General features: G+C 43.8%; 1 protein-coding gene across 1 annotated transcript in view; it reads left to right on the top strand.

Annotated features, from left to right (window-relative positions):
- Positions 1-18,968, top strand: part of Rpa1 (replication protein A1) — a 53,546-nt gene that overhangs the window by 18,956 nt on the left and 15,622 nt on the right. The window contains exons 5-8 of the mRNA XM_006977382.4: positions 2,049-2,137; positions 13,107-13,199; positions 16,743-16,875; positions 18,034-18,136. Coding sequence (XP_006977444.1) covers positions 2,049-2,137; positions 13,107-13,199; positions 16,743-16,875; positions 18,034-18,136 — 418 coding nt within the window. The remainder of the gene's footprint in view (positions 1-2,048; positions 2,138-13,106; positions 13,200-16,742; positions 16,876-18,033; positions 18,137-18,968) is intronic.

The following is an 18,968-nucleotide window of genomic DNA, read 5'->3' as shown; positions in this document are numbered from 1 at the left end:
GGCCTCTAACTCACTGTGCATCTGAGGTAATCCTTGAACTCCTGGTCCCCTAAGTGCTGGGATCACATGCATGTTTCAGCACATTTGGCTTAGCAGGGAGTTTTAACAGATGGTCTGTATCCAGGCCATAGCAGATCGTTTTTTGCAGGCTTGTTTTGTTGAAGTGGCATGACCATGATGGGATAACTTGATAAAGGCAGCACGTGCTGAATAAGCGGAGGTAAAGTCCAGCATTCGGCATCCAGACCATCCAAACAGTAAAGCATGGGTATTGCTTAACCTTTGCTCTGGACTGCCCTTGGCGTTGCCACTAGTGTGGCTTTCGTTCAGTCCACTGTCCTTCCCCGCCTGTGGTTATGTTCCCTTCAAAGTCCGTTTCTCTGTTGCAATTCTTTTTTTCTTTTCCCAGGTTTCATGTGTGAGTACATGTAATGTGCATGTATGTGTGCGTGCGTGCGTTGACATTTGTACATGACCACGCAAACCCAAGATTTGGGAGTCATCATCCTTAGCCACTTTTTTACTTCTGAGTTATTCATGGAGGCGGGGTCTTAGTCAAGCCCAGAGCTCTCCATCCTGGCTTCTCTTGCTAGCCAGCGTGCGCTGGGGTTACCCTGTCTCAGAGATGGAATTAGAGGCGGACTGCTGCATCCACCCGGCATTTGTGTGGGTTTTGAGGCATCTGAACTCCAGTGCTCACACTCAGTATGCTCAAGCACTTCAGCTACTGAGCTCTCTGTCTCCTTCTATCGAGAGTTCTTTTTCATCTGCAGATGAAATCATGACATCTTGTCTTGGTAGGTATTAAATGACATCTTTGGGCTGGTGCTTAATTAAACACTGTAGCTGGCTACCTGCCTTTATTGAAAGTGCAGTCTAGGAGAGAAGGAAAGCAATCGCTAATTAATACAGAACTTAAAACTAAAAGAAGTGTTCTGAAGGAATGAAATCATAGCTGCAGTAGGACAGAGACCCAGGAAACGTCTTCTGAAATACTTGGGCTGGGGGTTGGAGGAGTGGAACTCTGCGGTAGAGCATTCGCTGAGCATGAATAAGTCCCTGGTTCAATTCCAAGTTTGAGATAAGAGCAAAAAGTGCATATTAGATGAAGCAGAATGAGGGGGAAAATGCACTCAGAGGACTCTGTAGGCTTGGCAGCAGGACGAAGCGCAGCTCCTGCCAGGAACTGAAAGAAAACAGCTGGGCTAGAGGGCAGCACGCTTGGAAATGCCGAGATGAGCTGGAGGGAGGTGGCGTGGGATAGCCAGGCCATAAATATGCCACATGAGCACCTTAAAAAGAAGTGTGTGTGTGTGTGTGTGTGTGTGTGTGTGTGTGTGTGTGTGTGTGTGTGTGTGTGCGCACAAGTACCTGTGGAAGCAGAGGTGTCGTTCCCTGGATGCCATTTCCTTTTCTTTTTGAGATCGGTCCCTGGAACTTCCTGGTTATGCTAGGCTGACTGCCCAGCAACACCAGGGCTGCTCCTGTCTCCGTCTCCCCGGCACTGAACTATAAGCATGGGTTGCCACATCTGACTTTCTGTGCGGGTGTTAGGGATCAAACTCAGCTCCTCTTGCTTGCACAGCAAATATTTCACCAACTAAGCTATTTCTCAGCCCCCAGTAACTAAATTTTTTAAATGTCTACTACCATAATTACTTTTCACTGGGAAAAAGTAATGGTTTAGATAAGGTCATGCTTCTAAAAACAGGTCACCTTCTTGTGCTGTAGGATTTTGTATTTAATAATCTAAATTCTATCAGTTGCTCCAGGAAGCTAATGGCACGTAGCAAGGTGTACTGTTTTAATTAAGAAGCTAGATGGAAAATGAATACCCTCATAGTCATTAGAAACAACAACAACAAATATTGATGACGTGGGGACCGAGTGAAGGAAGTATTTACCTAGGAATTAACACTTTTCAACTTATTCAAGAGTGAGAAAAAGATGATAAAGCATACAGCTTAGCCAGACAGTCATTAAACTTCTTAGCTCTTCTTAAAGCTCCAGAGTTCTTTATTCTAACTTGTGTCTGTTTGTCCTTGCAGGAGAGTAGTTATTTTGATGAATGTGGAAGTTGTAAAATCAGCTGAAGAAGTTGGAATAAAGATTGGGAATCCGGTGCCCTATAATGAAGGTAAAATCCTCTTTATAGGTTATAGCCCTCAACTGGATACTGCTTTAGAGATCCAGAGTGCTACTTTGTGACTTAGTCGTCTTAATAAAGTGGTGATTTGGGGGGCTATAGACCAGGTTACTGTTTTGTTGTTGTTGTTGTGGTTGCTTTATTTTATAATTTTTTGTTGGTTGGGTTTTTCTGTGTAGTATTGGCTATCCTGGAACTCAATCTGTAGACCAGGCTGGCCTCGAACTCACAGAGATCTGCCTGCCTCTGCTCCCCGAGTACTGGGATTAAAGTAAAGGCGTGTGCCATCATTGCCCAGCTTATTTTACTTTTTTAATACTGAAGATACGATATATAAATAAATAGGGAGAAATTTAAGAAAGAATGTAGTGGTCATTCTGTGTAAGAGTTGACTGAAATAACCTAGAACATTCTGATAATGCAGGATTTATATGATAGCTGTAATGTGAGGGAGCCAGGTGCATTCTTCTGTGTGTGGTTCGTGAACATGTGTGTATTTGTACATGTGTGTACATGGAGGCTAGAGACCAGAGTTGGTGCCTTCCTCTATTGCTTGCTACCTTGTTTCTAGAAAGACGGTCTCCTTCTGAACCTGGAACTCCCTGAACTGGAAGCCCCAGGGATCTCAAGGAAGGTACTCATGCTTGACTGGCAGGTTCTTTACTGCACCAAGCAACTCCCCAGCCCCAAGAAGTGTCTTCTTAGGAGTTATCTTGGGCAGACTTACGGGGTTTGGTTATTGGTTTGTTTTTGTTTTGAGATTTTCTTGTTTATTTAGTGGCCCTTGCTGATTTTATGCTCAGTTTTCCTGTTTCAGCCTCCTGAGTGGTGGGACTGCAGATGGGTTTCACCACACCTGACTCAAACCCTGTGTGGCTGAGGATGGCCTTCTACTCCTCATCCTCCTGCCTCTACCTCCCAAACACTGGGATTATAGCCTGGGCCATCATGGTGGTTAACAGCATTTATCCCTGATGGCAAGATTATTATTTTTTGTGCAAGTTGGAGGCCAGCCTAGACCACCAGAGACCCAGTCACCAAACCAAACCAAACCAAACCACTCAGCTTTGTGATCTGTGTCTTGATCTTTCCAGGCAACCCTTGGCCTTATACCATTAAATACTGTTAAAGCTGGGTGAGGTGGTTCATGATTGATATCCCAGCGCCCTACAGGTTGAGAAGGAGTTTTTGTTCTTTTGGTTTTTTGAGACAGGTTTTCCTTACATATCTGGCTGTCCTGGAACTCACTTTGTAGACCAGGTTGGCCTTGAACTCAGAGATCTGCCTGCCTCTAATTCCCAAGTGCTGGTATTAAAGGTGTGTGCTACCATGCCAGGCTTGAATCAGAAGAATTTTGAAGTCAACATTGACTGCATAGTGATTTTCAGGCTAGCCTGTGCTACAGAGTGAGACCCTGTCTCAAGCCCTTCCTCTCAAAAATTTAATTGTGAATTTAAATCTGTTAGTATGTGTGTGCATGTGCATGTATGCAGCATGTATGTAGAGGTCAGAGGGCAACTTTCAGGAATCTGTTCTCTCCTGTCCTATTGTGGGATCTAGGGATGGAATTCCTCGGATCATCAGGTGTTTGAGTGCTTGTTTCCCATCCAGCCTCTGCCTGGGGTGCTGGGGTTACAGTTGTGAGCCACTATGCCTGGCCGGGAGGTTCTGGCTCATCGGGTTAAGGAAGTTTTACTTCTTTTTCTTGTTTGCTGACATTGTTGTGAAGAATGAATGGTGAATTTTATCAAATGCCTTTTCTGTATCTATTAGTAATCAAATGCCTTTTCTATTTTAGTTAGCTAATATAATGAATTATAATTATTGATTTTTATATGCCAAAGCAACCTGGGCTTCCTGGGATAAGTCTGGATTTGTGATACGTTATCCTTTTCACATATTTGGATTCACATGTTTGCTTTGCTGAATCCACCTGATTTAATTTTGTTTAGTATTTTTTTGCATCTCTGTCCATGAGAGATTTTTTTTTTAAGATTCATTTATTTATTATGCATACAGTGTTTTGCTGCATGTATACCTGCAGGCCAGAAGAGGGCACCAGATCTCATTACAGATGGTTGTGAGCCACCATGTGGTTTCTGGGAATTGAATTCAGGACCTCTAGAAAAGTAACCAGTGCTCTTAACCTCTGAGCCATCTCTCCAGCCCGAGAGTTTTTTGTTTTTTGTTTTTGTTTTTTTGTTTTGTTTTGTTTTGTTTTGTTTTGTTTTGTTTTTGGCTTTTTGAGACAGGGTTTCTCTGTGTAGCTTTGCGCCTTTCCTGGATCTCACTCTGTAGACCAGGCTGGCCTTGAACTCACAAAGATCTGCCTGGCTCTGCCTCCCGAGTGCTGGGATTAAAGGCATGGGCCACCACCGCCCAGCAAGATTTTTTTAAGATTTATTTTTAATCATGTTTGTGTGTGTCTGTGCCTGGAGAGCATAAATGTTAGGTTCTTTGGTAAATTACAGGCAGGTGTGAGCTGCCTGAGGTGGGTGCTGGGAACTGAACTATGGTCCTGCAAGCGTAGTTATTGCATATTCTTAGCCACTGAGCGCACTCCAGCCTGCTCTGAGTAATTTAATCTGTGGTTCCTTGGGTCAGTTTGGTTTTGGTGTCCAAGTAATCCTGACCACACAGGGTGACCTGGAGAAGATTCATTTTGCATTTTCTAAGTTGATGTAGAGTCCCTGCTATTTCTTCCTTAAATGTTCGGTTGAATTCACTAGTGATGTCTTTACCCAGGGGCTTCTCCAGACTTCATTCTGCTGTCTCGACCACCACTTTGCCACCATGCCTGGCTCATACAGCAATGCTAATGCAAGTGTATTTGGTGTATAAATGTGGAGATTTTCTAAAGATCTTTTCTGTTAGTGATAATTTAATTCCCGTATGATAAACAACAGCTGTGTGTCTCTAATTCTGTTAAATTAATGGAGTCTTATTTCTAATTGTGCCTCAGATTATGATACTTTTTGGTAAGCTGTGTCTGTACTTGAAGAGAGTGCACATAGTTGTGCAGCATTTCAAACATCAGGACCAAGGCCTGTTCCGAAGTGTATGGTCTTTAGAATCACGGTCCTTTTGATGACCACCTGTTATGGAGTGCCTTTCTTTACCTGCCGTGATTGTTACATTGGCCAGACCACTGCACTTTCTCATCATGGATCATCATGGATGCCTTTTCCTGTAGTCTTGTTTTAATCTTTAGCATATAAAAGATATAAAATGTATTTATAGCTTTAGCACAACTTTATGTCACATTTGAATTTTTTAAGCAGTATGTAGGTCTGTCTTGCTTTTGTTGTCCAATTTGGTAATTGCTGCTTAAAAGTTTTCTTTTACAGTTATTTGTCTGTGAGTCCATTTTAAAAACAGGGCCTCGGGGTTGGGGATTCAGCTCAGTGGTTGAGTGCTTGCCTAGCAAGTGCAAGGCCCTGGGTTCGATCCTCAGCTCTGGAAAAAAGAAAAAAACAAAACAGGGCCTCATGAGCCCCTCCACCCTGTGTGTTAGAATTTTGACTGGCATGGTTTTGTGTAGGCAACCATAGCTGCTATGAGTTAATGAGAGCACAGGTCTTGTCCTGACCAGAGGACACTGTTTTGTCCAGTTCCTCCCTGACCTCTTCCCTTTTCATGATGTCCCTGAGACGGGGGTGGTGTGTGTGTGTGTGTGTGTGTGTGTGTGTGTGTGTGTGTGTGTGTGTGTGTGTGTGTTGGGGGCGGGTTATAAATGTCCCATTTGTGGCTGAGCATGCCACTGATACTCATTTTCTGTACTGTGCCCTTCTGTGAGTTCCTGTTGCTTCAAGAAATTCGAATTGGGGGCCAGAAAGATGGCTAGGCAGTTAAGAGCTCTGTATGCACAACACTGAAGACCCGAGTTCTAGTCCCGGCAGCCATGTGACGTGCCTGGTGCCCACACACACTTACAACATTGGCTCCAAGAAAGGTGAGCCATGAGGATTGCGGGGACTTGTTGGGTCGCAGCGTAGCCAAGGAACAGGACCCCCAGGGTTGGCGAGAAACCCCGCCTCAACGTAATCGGAAGTGATAGCACCTCTGTACAAATTTGGATGGACACACACACCCCAGTAGTAAGTCTTAGACAAACAGAAAGGAAAGTTATCATTTGGGATTTCCAGGGCAGATTTCTTATATAGCCAAAGTCTTCATTTCAGAGCTTTACGTTATTGTGAAATAGTGTTTAAGTATGTAAGTTGTGTGAATGAATCTATTGCAGAATTTTACATATATATTAGATATTATCTTCTTTTCATATTGATATGTTTGACTATCATGTTTGCTCATAAAATTATATAGTTTTAAAAATTTAAAGTTAACGAAAAACAAAGAAAAAAGGTAAATATTAAATCTGGTGGTGGTGGCGCACACCTTTAATTCCAGCACTCCGGGAGGCAGAGGCAGGTGGATCTCTGAGTTCCAGGGCAGCCTGGTTTACAGAGAGAAACCCTGTCTTGGAAAAAAGAAAAGGGAGGGGAGGGGAGGGGAGGGGAGGGGAGGGGAGGGGAGGGGAGGGGAGGGGAGGGGAGGGGAGGGGAGGGGAGGAAAGGGAAGGGAAGGGAAGGGAAGGGAAGGGAAGGGAAGGGAAGGGAAGGGAAGGGAAGGGAAGGGAAGGGAAGGGAAGGGAAGGGAAGGGAAGGGAAGGGAAGGGAAGGGAAGGGAAGGGAAGGGAAGGGAGAAAAGAAACTTAAGATGATCATATGTCGGGCTTGGGGATTTAGCTCAGTGGTAGAGCGCTTGCCTAGCAAGCACAAGGCCCTGGGTTCGGTCCTCAGCTCTGAAAAAAAAAATGACTTAAAGTCTTCAAAAACAGTTTGTTGGCCGGGCGGTGGTGGCGCACGCCTTTAATCCCAGCACTCGGGAGGCAGAGCCAGGCGGATCTCTGTGAGTTCGAGGCCAGCCTGGGCTACCAAGTGAGCTCCAGGAAAGGCGCAAAGCTACACAGAGAAACCCTGTCTCGAAAAACCAAAAAAAAAAAAAAAAAAAAAAAAAAAAAAAAGATGATCATATGTCTGTGTCTTTTACTGTGTGTGTGTGTGTGTGTGTGTGTGTGTGTGTGTGTGTGTGTGTGTGTTTTGCCTGCATGCATGTAAGCATACCATGTGCATGCAGTGCTCTCTGAGGCCAGGAGAGGGCGTTGGCTCCCTGGAGTTGGACTAGCAGAGGCCCCGAGCCTCCATGTGAGTGCTGGGCTCTTCACCACCGAACCCTCTCTCCAGCCCCATCTCTTTAACACGCATTAATGTTTGTTTTAATTTGGAGTAGGGCTGCATGACTTTGAAATCCAGACTCAGGAGTGTGTGGTGAGAGTCTCACTTCTGCCCACGGCATCTTGCACCCACTGCTGCTCTTTCTAGAGAACACACTTTAAGGTTTCTTTATCCTTCAGGAGCTCCTTGCCAGCTAACCAAATGCAAATGTTCCTCTTACACCCCACATGGAAAAAAACAAAAACAAAAAAGAGAAAGAATTTGGTAGGTGAAGAGCAGTGTGGTGCAGGTTTTAGTTTTTATTTTGAGGGAGGCCAATCCTTTAAAATGTTGAATCCCCCTTTGCTTTTGTTTTTTTGGCCTCTGAGCTGGATGTTTTTTGTTGTTGGCCTGTTTTCTTATGTGTTTGTCTTTTTGTTTTGTTTTGTTTTTCGAGACAGGGTTTCTCTGTGTTGTTTTGGGGCCCGTCCTGGAACTCACTTTGTAGCCCAGGCTGGCCTCGAATTCAGAGATCCACCTGCCTCTGTGCGGGGGGGCCCCCCCCCCCCCCCCCCCCCCGACTGCTGGATTATAGGCGTGCGCTGCCGCCGCCGCCCGGCTCTTCACAATTTCTAAGAGTTCTTTTAAAAGTAGGGAGTGGTGTCCTTTGGTTCAGCTGTGATATGAGTTGTAGGCTTTTTTTTTTTTTTTTGGTGTGTCTTTTTTTTTTTTTATTCCCTTTCTTCCACCCCCTCCTGTGTCTCTCCTATTATTCCCTCTCAGATTCCTGGCCTCTTTTTCTTTATTATTGCACCCACATGCACCCCTAAATGTGTAAGTGCAGCTAACTACCTGAATCCAAGTTGTAGATTCTTTGTGATTTGCTTCTGATGTTTTGCTGTGTGGTAGTTTTTTGGCTTGTTTATTTTATTTTATTTTATTTTTTTAATGAGTATGGTAGTTTGAATGTAATTGGTCCCCATAATCTCATAGGGAGTGGCATTATTAGGAGATGTGGCTTTGTTGGAGTGGGTAGGGCCTTGTGGAGGAAGTGTGTGGGACAGGCTTTGAGGTTTCCGATGCTCAGGATACTGCTGAGTATCTCAGTCAACTTCCTGTTGGCTGCAAGATGTAACACTCTCAGCTCCCGGAGCACATCTGCCTGCACACCACCATGCTCCTAGTTGTGATGAAAATGGACTGAACCTCTGAAACTGTAAGCCAGCCCCAATTAAATGTTTTCTTTATAAGAGTTGCCGTGGTCATGGTGTCTCTTCACAGCAGTGAAAACCCTAACTTAAGACTGAAGTTGATACCAGGGACTGGGGTGTTGCTGTGGTAGGTTGGACCATGTGTTTGTCTGGAGGAATTTGGACTTTGGTACTTTGGGACATGAAAGCAGTTCATGGGCCATACTAGTAGGAGCATGGAAGACAGAGGTGCTAAGAGTTATTTGAAATGCCAGGGACTCACTCAAGAGGTTTCAGAGGGGGAAAAGGGGGTTTTAGAGATTTGGATTAATTAATTGATTAATTAATTAATTAATTCTGTTGGCAGAAGAGATCTCAAAATAGCCTGGTATAGACTCCATTGTATTAGTGATAACTCTAATGAAGTTTTTTTTTATCCCTCCCCACCCCCCTCTAATGAAGATTTATTTTAAAAAAAAAGAGCTGAGCAGGGTACATTGAAATGCAAAATATACATTTTACTACTGCTGCCATATTGAGCAAAGACGATGATTCAAAGTGAGAAATAAAACTGCAGACAGTTCCTGCTGCGTATACTTCAGGGATGGATGGTTTTAAGTCTGTCATACTTGGAACTGTGTTTTTGTCAGTGTGTGTCTGTGTGCAAATCCTTTGTGTTTTCACTATTGGTAACAATAGCTTGCTCAGATCAAAATGTATTATACAATACTTAGTTTATTATTCATATTGCAATTATATTCATCCTGATCATGTCCCTTTTCTGTCACCAGGAGCTTAGATATATTGCACTGATCCTTTCATTCTTTTTTGTTTATTTTCAGTGGTTTGGGAGTTGAGACAGGGTCTCACTACATAGTTCTGGTTGTCCTGGAACTGTATAGACCAGGCTGGCCTCGAACTCACAGAGATCCGCCTGTCTCTGCCTCCTGAGTGCTGGGATTAAAGGAGTGCACCACACTTCAGGCTCTGTCTATTCTTGGTATTTGTTAGGAAAGTACTTGCTTGGGAAGTTAATGGGTTTGTTTGAATTTTTCACTGCCCCCAGCCCACTTGCCTTACTAGATAGTAAAAATGATAGGTATGAGTGCGGGTCACCCGAGGAGCACAAATCTGCTCTCAGCTGGTTTCTCTTCCTGGCTCTGAGCCTGTGTGTAGCCAGCCAGAGCTAGAAAGCTGAAGAATTACTGTGTTGATCTAGCCTACTGGAATGGCTGGATTTGCTGGCGGCACAAAACGGGTTATTATAAATGGAGCCTACATTATTGCTTTGTAGAATCCTTTTGGCTTTTAGAAAGATTTTTTTCCTTAGCTATGGACTGATTTATTTTCGGTCTTATGGGCAGATGCTGTATTACAGTGCATTAATTGAAAGGCAATTGTTGCTATTTAGAATGCTCTGGAATTCTTGCCATCATTTGGTTCAGGGCTGTGTCTTGTACCAGATTTGTAAGAGATAAAGGTTACTCTATTAAGTGGATTAGTAGCTTTTCCTAATTACCATATCTTATGTTCTATATAACTAGAGTTATTATTGCCAGGATTGGCTGTTTACAATTTAACCACATGATGGTGAAGTGCGTGAACTTAGCCAGACAGAGCTGAGTAATACTAGCTTCTCTCTCCCCCACCACGGTAAAGGATGAAGAACTGTCTCCATCTGTGACAGTTACTGGGAAAATGCACTTAACCCTTGCTCCTTGTCCAGAGTAAACACTCCGGAAAACAGCAGTAGTAGTTGTTACTGGTGTCTCGTGTATCAGACTAGCCTCAAACTCATTGTGTAGCAGAGGAGGAGCACCTTGAATTTCTGATCCACCTCCTTCTACCTGCTGAGTAAGGACTGGGATTATAGGTGAGGCACCACCAGGACCTAACGCATGCTAGGCAGGTACTCGATCAATTTAGTAGCCTAACCTCAAATAGTTAGCAGGTGGAGACTTGTTAGTTATATAATAAACACCAGTGACTGTCGATGTATTGTGTTCAGCTAAAAACTAGAACTAATTCATATAAAAGTGAAAAATGTATATGTTAAATAGGTACATGTGATGAATATTTTTTTAATTGTAGTAAAATATACACTTACTGTTTAACTTTCAGATGGGGGTCAGCCTGTGTTACCTGTGCTGGCCTCGTTGATTTCTCTTGCCTCAGCCTCCTGAGTAGCTGTGGCTACAAGCGGGTGCTGCTGCAGCTGACCATTTACCGTTCACATGCGCAGGAGCCTTAAATCAGTTCATTGCTCCAGCCCTCCATTTCCACCTCTGCCTTGTCTCTGGTTACTCTGTTTTCCCTTCTGTCTCCGACTTAGAGTGTTCTACAGTCCTGAGTGGCAGTTACTTTGTATGTACATACATACATACTTTGTCTGTGTTACATACATGGGGTGGGGGGAGCCAAAGATCCATGTCAGGTGTCTTCGTGGTCACTCCCCATCCTGGTTTCCGAGACAGGCTTTCTCAGTGAGCCTTGTTTGTCAGTTGGGCCCCCTGACTGGTGAGCTCTGGGATCTACCTGTCTCTGCCTCCTCCGTCCACCTGCACTTCTCCCACACCCCCCATCTAGGGGTTAAACTAGGGCCTTGTGCTCACTCTACCAACCGAGCCGTCCCCTCGGCCCGCGGTCCTCAGTTATCTCTTTATAGAAATGGAATGTGTGTCCAGTGACCATGTCCAGTTCAGTCAGGTGTGTGCCGCAGCAGGCATGGCTGGGAATGAGACTTCCTACTTCAGAGGATTTAAGGACTGGAGAAAAAGAGAGGCCTGTGAAATGCCTCAGTCCCTAGGACTCATACAGTGGAAGGAAAGAACTGACTCTCAAGAGGTCCTCTGACCTCCATACAGGTACAGGCACGCGCGCGCGCACACACACACACACACACACACACACACACACACACACACACACACACACACACAAATATTGTTGAAGAAGGACAGAATTAGCTGGAGGATAGGAGGTCACTTTTAAAAATATGTCTTATGATGCGGGTAAACATACACTCTTCTAGCCGCTTTCCTTCAGTGTTTACTGAGCAACTTACCTTTTCCTTGCTGATTTTAGAAGGCTTCATTTAAGACTTTAAAACTGGGCTGGTGGTGGCAAAAACCTCTAAACCCTAGCACTTGGGAGGCGGAAGCAGACCTGCTGGTCTAAAGAGCAAGTTCCAGGACATCCAGAGAAACCCTGTCTCCAAAAACAAAACAATTAAACTGTTTCTCACAAGATGCATCGTCACACAGTTTTCCCAGGCTCAGTTTTTTGTGACTGTGAATTCGAGGGGAATGGAAAGGTGCAGGGTTTTGTTGTCTGTGGCCCTGTGCCCTTTTCCTATGTAAATAAGGAATCTCGGTTTTTATCTTCAGAGGAAGAGCTAAAACATAATCAGTTCTATTTAATCTTTTAAACTTTATGCTAAATGTATTTGTCTCTAATGGCACAATTACATCTCATTTCCCCGTGCCACTTAAGACTAATTTTGGCAAAAATGAACTAAATGGGTGTGTAACATGCCTGGTGAGTAGGATCTTGGGAAGCCCAGCAGGAGCTTGAACTTGACAGTTGGAGAGGGCATAAACACAGTGGCAGGGGGAGATTGCCCACCTGTGCTCACCATTTCTAATATTTTAGGGCACTCCGGGATGTGTTTTTTAGCTGCGCTTGTAAGCTGCAGGCGCCCTGGGTGAGCAGCCCAAATGAGGATGACTTTGGCCTTCAGACCAATCACAGAGATGAAATCCAACTCCACAAATTTGTTATTTTAAAACATAGAGGTATGCAGTTTACAACTTTAACGTTCTTCAACTTCATAAACATTTGTATAAAGGGTGAAGGGCAAATACATACTCTCGCGGTGTGGCGTTTCTTATTTTCTGCTTGAGAGACATGTTCATTTCCCTCCTTTTTATCTCCCTGTTGCCTTGACACGGCTGCTTCTGAACTCGTTCTCATCTCTCCCCGCTGTGACAGTTCACTAGCACTTCACGGTACCGGAGACTCTTTCAGCTCGTATTTTCCACCAGCTGTCAGTTGCAGAATAAGGCTGCTTTGTCTGGGGGAGGGTGGAGTCCTTTCTCAGCGTCTCCTCTTCCTTTGAAGCTCCAGCACTTGAGGGACAGTTGAACTGCTTTTAGGTTTCCTTACCACCCAGCTTTCTCTTCTGATGGATCCTGCCATGAGCACACTATCCTGTTGATGACATCGATTTGTTGCTATGGAAATAGTGGTGCTATCACAAATTCAGCCCAGTGACTTTACTGCGGGTTCTTGCAGGAGAAATGGGCAAGGCTTTAGGGAAAACCTCATTAAAACTGAAAGCTGTCAATTCTGAACAGTTGAAAGGTAAATGGAAGCAACCTTTACTATACACAAGACAAAAAAGCAAGCTCTTTGCAAATGCGTGGTGTGTAGCTGGACATCCAGTGTGTATTCTGACCCTCTAAAAGCTGAAGGAGTGGGGTTTCCTAGGGTACTTACCCTCACACTGAAATCTCTTGACTGGGTTTGCACTGAAACGGCCTTTCTTTGGATTTCCAGGACACGGGCAGCAACAAGTAGCCCCTTCACCAGCCTCAGCAGCCACACCACCAGCCAGCAAGCCCCAGCCGCAGAATGGGAGCTTGGGAATGGGTAAGAGTTACTCAAGGGTATCCGAAGTGATGGGTCAAGATCAAAATAGTGTTTTAAAATTTACTCTAAGCTGGGTGGCGGCGGCGCACGCCTTTAATCTCAGCACTCGGGAGGCAGAGGCAGGCACATCTCTGTGAGTTCAAGGCCAGCCAAGGCTACACAGAGAAACCCTGTCTTGAACCACCAAAAACTAAATAATAATAATAATAATAATAATAATAATAATAATAATAATAATAATAATAAAATAAATTTACTCTGAGACTGATCAGTTTTCAAAGTTCTCTTTATGGTTCAGGCACAGTAACCTAGGCCAGCACTTAGAGGTAGACTACGGTAGGGGGATCAGGAGTTCAAGGTCATTCTCCACTACATAGCAAGTTCAAGGCCAGCCTGGGTTACATGAGACTCTCAAAACAAACAAACAAAAATTTCCATTCATGGTAGGCTGCAAAGAATAATTCCAATTAAGTTCTTACTTTTTGCGGTGACCATCCACTTGTTTGATTTGGTTTATCCCCAAGTTTCTCATTGGAGGCTCTCAGGGTTTTTATCACTTCCCTTGAGACAGAGTTGGTCCTGTGGGCCGTGGCTCCTATGTTTTCTCCCTTTTAACTTTCTCTGTAGCAGAGCTTGATGGGATTGGTGTACTTCCTGGCCTTCGTTTTTAGGAGCCTCTCTGTCTGGGATGCCACCCTTGGAAACTGTGGTCCGTAGAAGATGGCTGAATTTACTTTCAGAGTTTGTTGTTACTGGTTTTTGTTGCCACATCATGCTGCCTTCTTCCTTTTCAACTCTTTCTATTTTAATTATACTTAAGATTTATTTATTTATTTGTTTGTTTATTTATTTATTTATTTATTTATTTATTTATTTATTTATTTATTTATTTATTTTGCCTGTGAGCGCCAGTGTGCAAGTGGAGACCAGGAGACAGCTTGCTGGAGTCAGTTGTGTGTCCTGGGGATTGAACCTAGGTCTCCAGGGTTGGTGACGGGCACTTGGATCTGCTGAGCCATCTCCCCCCCCCCTTTTTTTTTTTAATGCACGTTCCTTAAAAAGTAGAGTTAAGATGCCACTGAGTTTCCATGAGACTTTGAGGACATACAGGTTTCCCTATCAGTCCTCATTGTTTTTAGTTAATCCCTGTAATATGTAAACCTCTCACCTCCCCATCTCCGTGAGTTACACTTATACTCAGCTCTGACACTGTAAATGGCTGAAGGAGATGATGAAATGAATTCTGTAAAATGATAAGTGATTGAAAAGCCCCTTCTTTGGCTGAAATTCAAACAGTGAATCACTCCTCCCTCTCCCTCCACAGACTTGTCCTATTCATTTGTATTTCTTTGCCTGATACTGAATTTTTTTTTTTTTGGTTTTTTCAAGACAGGTTTTCTCTGTGTAGCTTTGCGCTTTTCCTGGATCTCGCTCTGTAGACCAGGCTGGCCTCGAACTCACAGAGATCCACCTGGCTCTGCCTCCCAAGTGCTGGGATTAAAAGCATGCGCCACCACCGCCAGGCTGAAATTTATTTTTAATCATCAGTTAATGTTCCCTAAACTAGAAGTAATAGAAAATGGACTAGATGTATGTGGCAGGTGGCTCCCTGGTATAAAAATATTAAATGAATGAATGGATGCTTTTGTATCTTTAATGAAATTGTGGGGCTGGTCCCTCACCATTGAACCCAGTACCCTGTGGGTGCTAGACAAGTGTTCTACCACTGAGCTATATCACCAGACCTGAAATGGTGGGATTTTTATCTTATGTGTATGTGCACACACAGGGACATACTCTTTCTGCTGTGTGTGTGTGTTTCCTGTATCATCTTAAAGGAACATTGTCACTTCTGACTCCCCAGAGCAGAAAACTTGAGAATCTGGGAGTAGTGTGGTCCATGCCGCACTATGTGGAAGCTCAGGAAATGGATTCCTTCTCTTTAGCCAAACTCTGTCTTTTTTTTTTTTTTAATTTGGGGCCTGCAAGATAAGCTCAGCTGGTAAAAGTGCCTGACCATCCTTACTGAACCTCCAGAGCCCACAGCGGAAGGAAACAGTCAACTTCACAGAGTTGTCCTCTGCCCACATATACCCCCATCCCCATAGATCCATCAAACACACATGTATATATCATAATAGTAAATTTTTTAAATCATTTTTTAATGTATTTATTATGTATACAGTGCTCTGTCTGCATGTATGTCTGAATGCCAAAAGAGGGCGCCAGATCTCATTACAGATGGTTGTGAGTCACCATGTGGTTGCTTTGAATTGAACTCAGGTCCTCTAGAAGAACAGCCAGTGCTCTTAACCGCTGAGCCATCTCTCCAGCCCTTATTTTTATTTTTATTTTATATATTTTTTTTTTTTTTAATTTTTTGATACAGTGTTTCTCTGTGTACCCCTGGCTGTCCTGGAAAACTCTATAGACCAGGCTGGCCTTGAACTTAAATACCCACCTGCCTCTGCCTTCCAAGTGCTGAGGCTAAAGGTATTGCCACCATACCCAACTATAAAAAGTCTTTTTAAAAGGCCAGGCATAGTTCAGCACTTGGGCCAGCCAAGGCTACCTAGTGAAACCCTGCCTCAAGAGGTTTAGGGGCCGTGGAGAGATGAGATAGCTCAACAGTTAAGAGCATATATTGCTTTTCTAAAGGACCTAAGTTTGATTCCCAGCATCCATATCAGGCAGCTCACAACTGCCTGTAACTCCAGCTCCAAGGGATCTGATGCCTCTGCAGACACCCAGACACATACGCACGCACGCACGCACGCACGCACGCACGCACACACGCAAAAGGTAAAGTAAATCTTTCTGAAAAGCATTTTGGTATAGGAGGAGGGAGATTATTGAAATTAGATTTTGGTTTTCGGAAGCTGAAGCTTTCTAGATAATGATGTGCATAGGCAGGATCTCATTTGTAAATAGACATTGTGCTCTTGCTGCATGAAGAACAGCTGTGTCGTGGAAAAGGGAAGCAAGGAGGTCATAGGACTGGGCTACCCGTTTGTATTGTGACCAAAAACTGGCACTTAGTCTCTGTTCCCACCCTGTAGATTTCATCCTAGACTTCCTACCCTGGGGCGGTGTTGGGAAGACACATTGGTGATAGGTGTCCTTTACTGGCTCCTTAGCTTCGAACCTTTCCCGTGGCATGGCCATAATGAGAATTGATTTCAAACTTAAATAAAGTAATGGTTGTCTGACAGGGGAGGTGACTTACCGGATAAAAGCACTTGTTTTACAATCATAAAGATCTGAGTTCAAATCCTGAGAACCCACATAAAAGCCAAATGTAGTAGCGATAGCATCTCTAATGACAGCACCCTTGGGAGATCAGAGGTGGAGACAGGACAATCCCTGGAAGCTCGGGGAGCCGCTAACCTGGCTTATGCAGTGGAAAGAACAAAGAGAACCTGTCAGATTATCATCTGACTTCCACATACGTGCCGTAGCATGTGCACCAGTTAGCATGCACACACACTTACACTTCAAGAAATAAAAACAAAATGATTGCCCTTTCTCGGTGTGTTTATACAGGTTCCACTGCAGCTAAGGCTTATGGTGCCTCAAAGCCATTTGGAAAACCTGCTGGAACTGGCCTGCTACAGCCTTCAGGAGGGACACAGTCCAAAGTGGTGCCCATCGCCAGCCTCACCCCTTATCAATCCAAGTGAGTTGTCGCATGGGACAAGCGTGGGACCTGTTACCAAATGGTGTGCTCTTGTGTGACTTACGTGTGAACTTCTGGGTCACTACCACAAAGGATGTCTTTCTTATTTTTCTGAGCTAAAGAAGGATACAAATTGTGCAACCTTTAACACTTTTATCAATCTTTGATTGGCAAAAATAGCATTCTGCCACAGCCTATGGAGGTTTGTCATTTTTGAAAACTTTGAGGTTCAAATTATTTACAGATTAAAGAATCATCTGGTAGGCTTAGGAATAAAATTATATATACTTTGTGTTAATTCACATTTCATCTCGTATAAATCGATGACTTTTAGTCCAACACTTGTTACTATAATTTAATTTGGCTAAGGTCATCTGTCCTGTTTGTATTAACCACATTAATATGCCCCAAGCATGGATTTCTTTGATAATACTTTTTTGCATTAAAAATTAATTAAAGCATTGAGCATTAGTGGGCTTTTTTTCCCCTCCAGAATTCTTTAAGATATGTTCTTATTTATCCTACAATATTTAGTAAAATAGGGGAGATAATTTCCCCTGCAAAATTCTAAATAAGGAAATCAGTGTGCTCAAGTTCTGTTTTCAAGATGGGCACCAGGCTGAGATTGGGGTTTAGGGACTCCTTTTTTAGTGGCTTCTCTCTAGGGTCATGCCACTTTAGGGTGCTTTCTTTTGGTGGCCTGTGAATGTCATGCCTTGTAGGCTTGAATTTATATTTGGCATGCATTGGAAATGAGGCAGACATTTGATAGTGATTGTGTTAGTTCCTGTAATTGAAAATAGTGGCAAAATATAATTGCTGGTATAACTGCATTTTTTTCCCTTGGAACCCTTCATTAAAGGGATATTGTTGCCTTGGTGATGTTTTTTGAGGAAGGGAGAGGGTTTATAAATTTACTTATTTGACAGGAGAATGAGCTAGTGTTAAACTACCTGATATATTTTACTGTTTGCTTATTCTGTAAACTGTCAAACCTGTATGTCATCTTAGGGTTTTAATTAGCTGGATTAAAATACAGCTAGTATTGACAGATGAACTGTGCATAAGAGAAGAAAGGCCACAGGGAGATGATTTCTGCTGATCTCTATTCCGAGTAAGAAAGACTACACACACTACTGTCATCTGTTTGGTTTTTAGGTGGACTATTTGTGCCCGTGTCACCAACAAAAGTCAGATCCGTACCTGGAGCAATTCCCGAGGAGAAGGGAAGCTTTTCTCTATAGAACTCGTAGATGAAAGTGTGAGTATGTGCCATGTGGGAAGGTGTTGGCCTCTAAGACCATGAAGTGCCAAATGCCAGTTCGCCAGAAAGAAATATGGTTGTCACTGTGGTTTTCCGTCTATTGTAGTTTGTTTGTTTGTTTGTTTGTTGTTTTTTGTTTTTTGAAGCAGGGTTTCTCTGTGTAGCCCTGGCTGTCCTGATACTAGCTCTGTAGACCAGGCTAGCCTCAAACTTGGAGATCCGCCTGCCTCTGTCTCCTGAGTTGCTGGGATTAAAGGTGTGCAACACCACCATCTGGCTGTTGTAGATTGTTGATGCCATCTCAGGTGTAGGGCTAACCATCAGATAAAGCACTCCTCAAGGAAAGCTTTTGTAACGATAGAAGTCAGTAGGCAGCTCTCACTACGTTGCTGGAGGCTTAAAGTCCTGGGGTGGGACACCTGCTGCAGAACGGGGCGTTTGCCTCCAGCAGAAGGCGGGCAGCAGCTGCTCAGCTGTGACTACTTTGTGGATGTGATTTCTGACCATACACACTCCTTATCCTTTACTTAAAGCAAAATGCAGGGGCTGGAGAGCTGGTCTTCCAGAGGACCTGGGTTCAATTCCCAGCACCCACGTGGTGGCTCATAACCACCTCTGATTCCTGTTGCAGGGGTCCAGCATCCCCTCTTGGCCTCCCTTCAGGCATCAAGCATACAAGTGATGCACATAGATGTGTGGGTGTCAGCAAAGCACCCACACATATAAAATAAACAGATGACACTGTGAGGTCAGAAACTTGGCTCTCTCTCCCTCCTCTTCCTCTTGTTGTGGTGTGGCATGGCAAGTATCTTAACTGTGATGGCAGATT

Source organism: Peromyscus maniculatus, chromosome 8, assembly GCF_049852395.1.
Source record: "Peromyscus maniculatus bairdii isolate BWxNUB_F1_BW_parent chromosome 8, HU_Pman_BW_mat_3.1, whole genome shotgun sequence".
NCBI classification, from domain to species: domain Eukaryota; kingdom Metazoa; phylum Chordata; class Mammalia; order Rodentia; family Cricetidae; genus Peromyscus; species Peromyscus maniculatus.
This window is presented reverse-complemented; position numbering and strand designations above follow the sequence as displayed.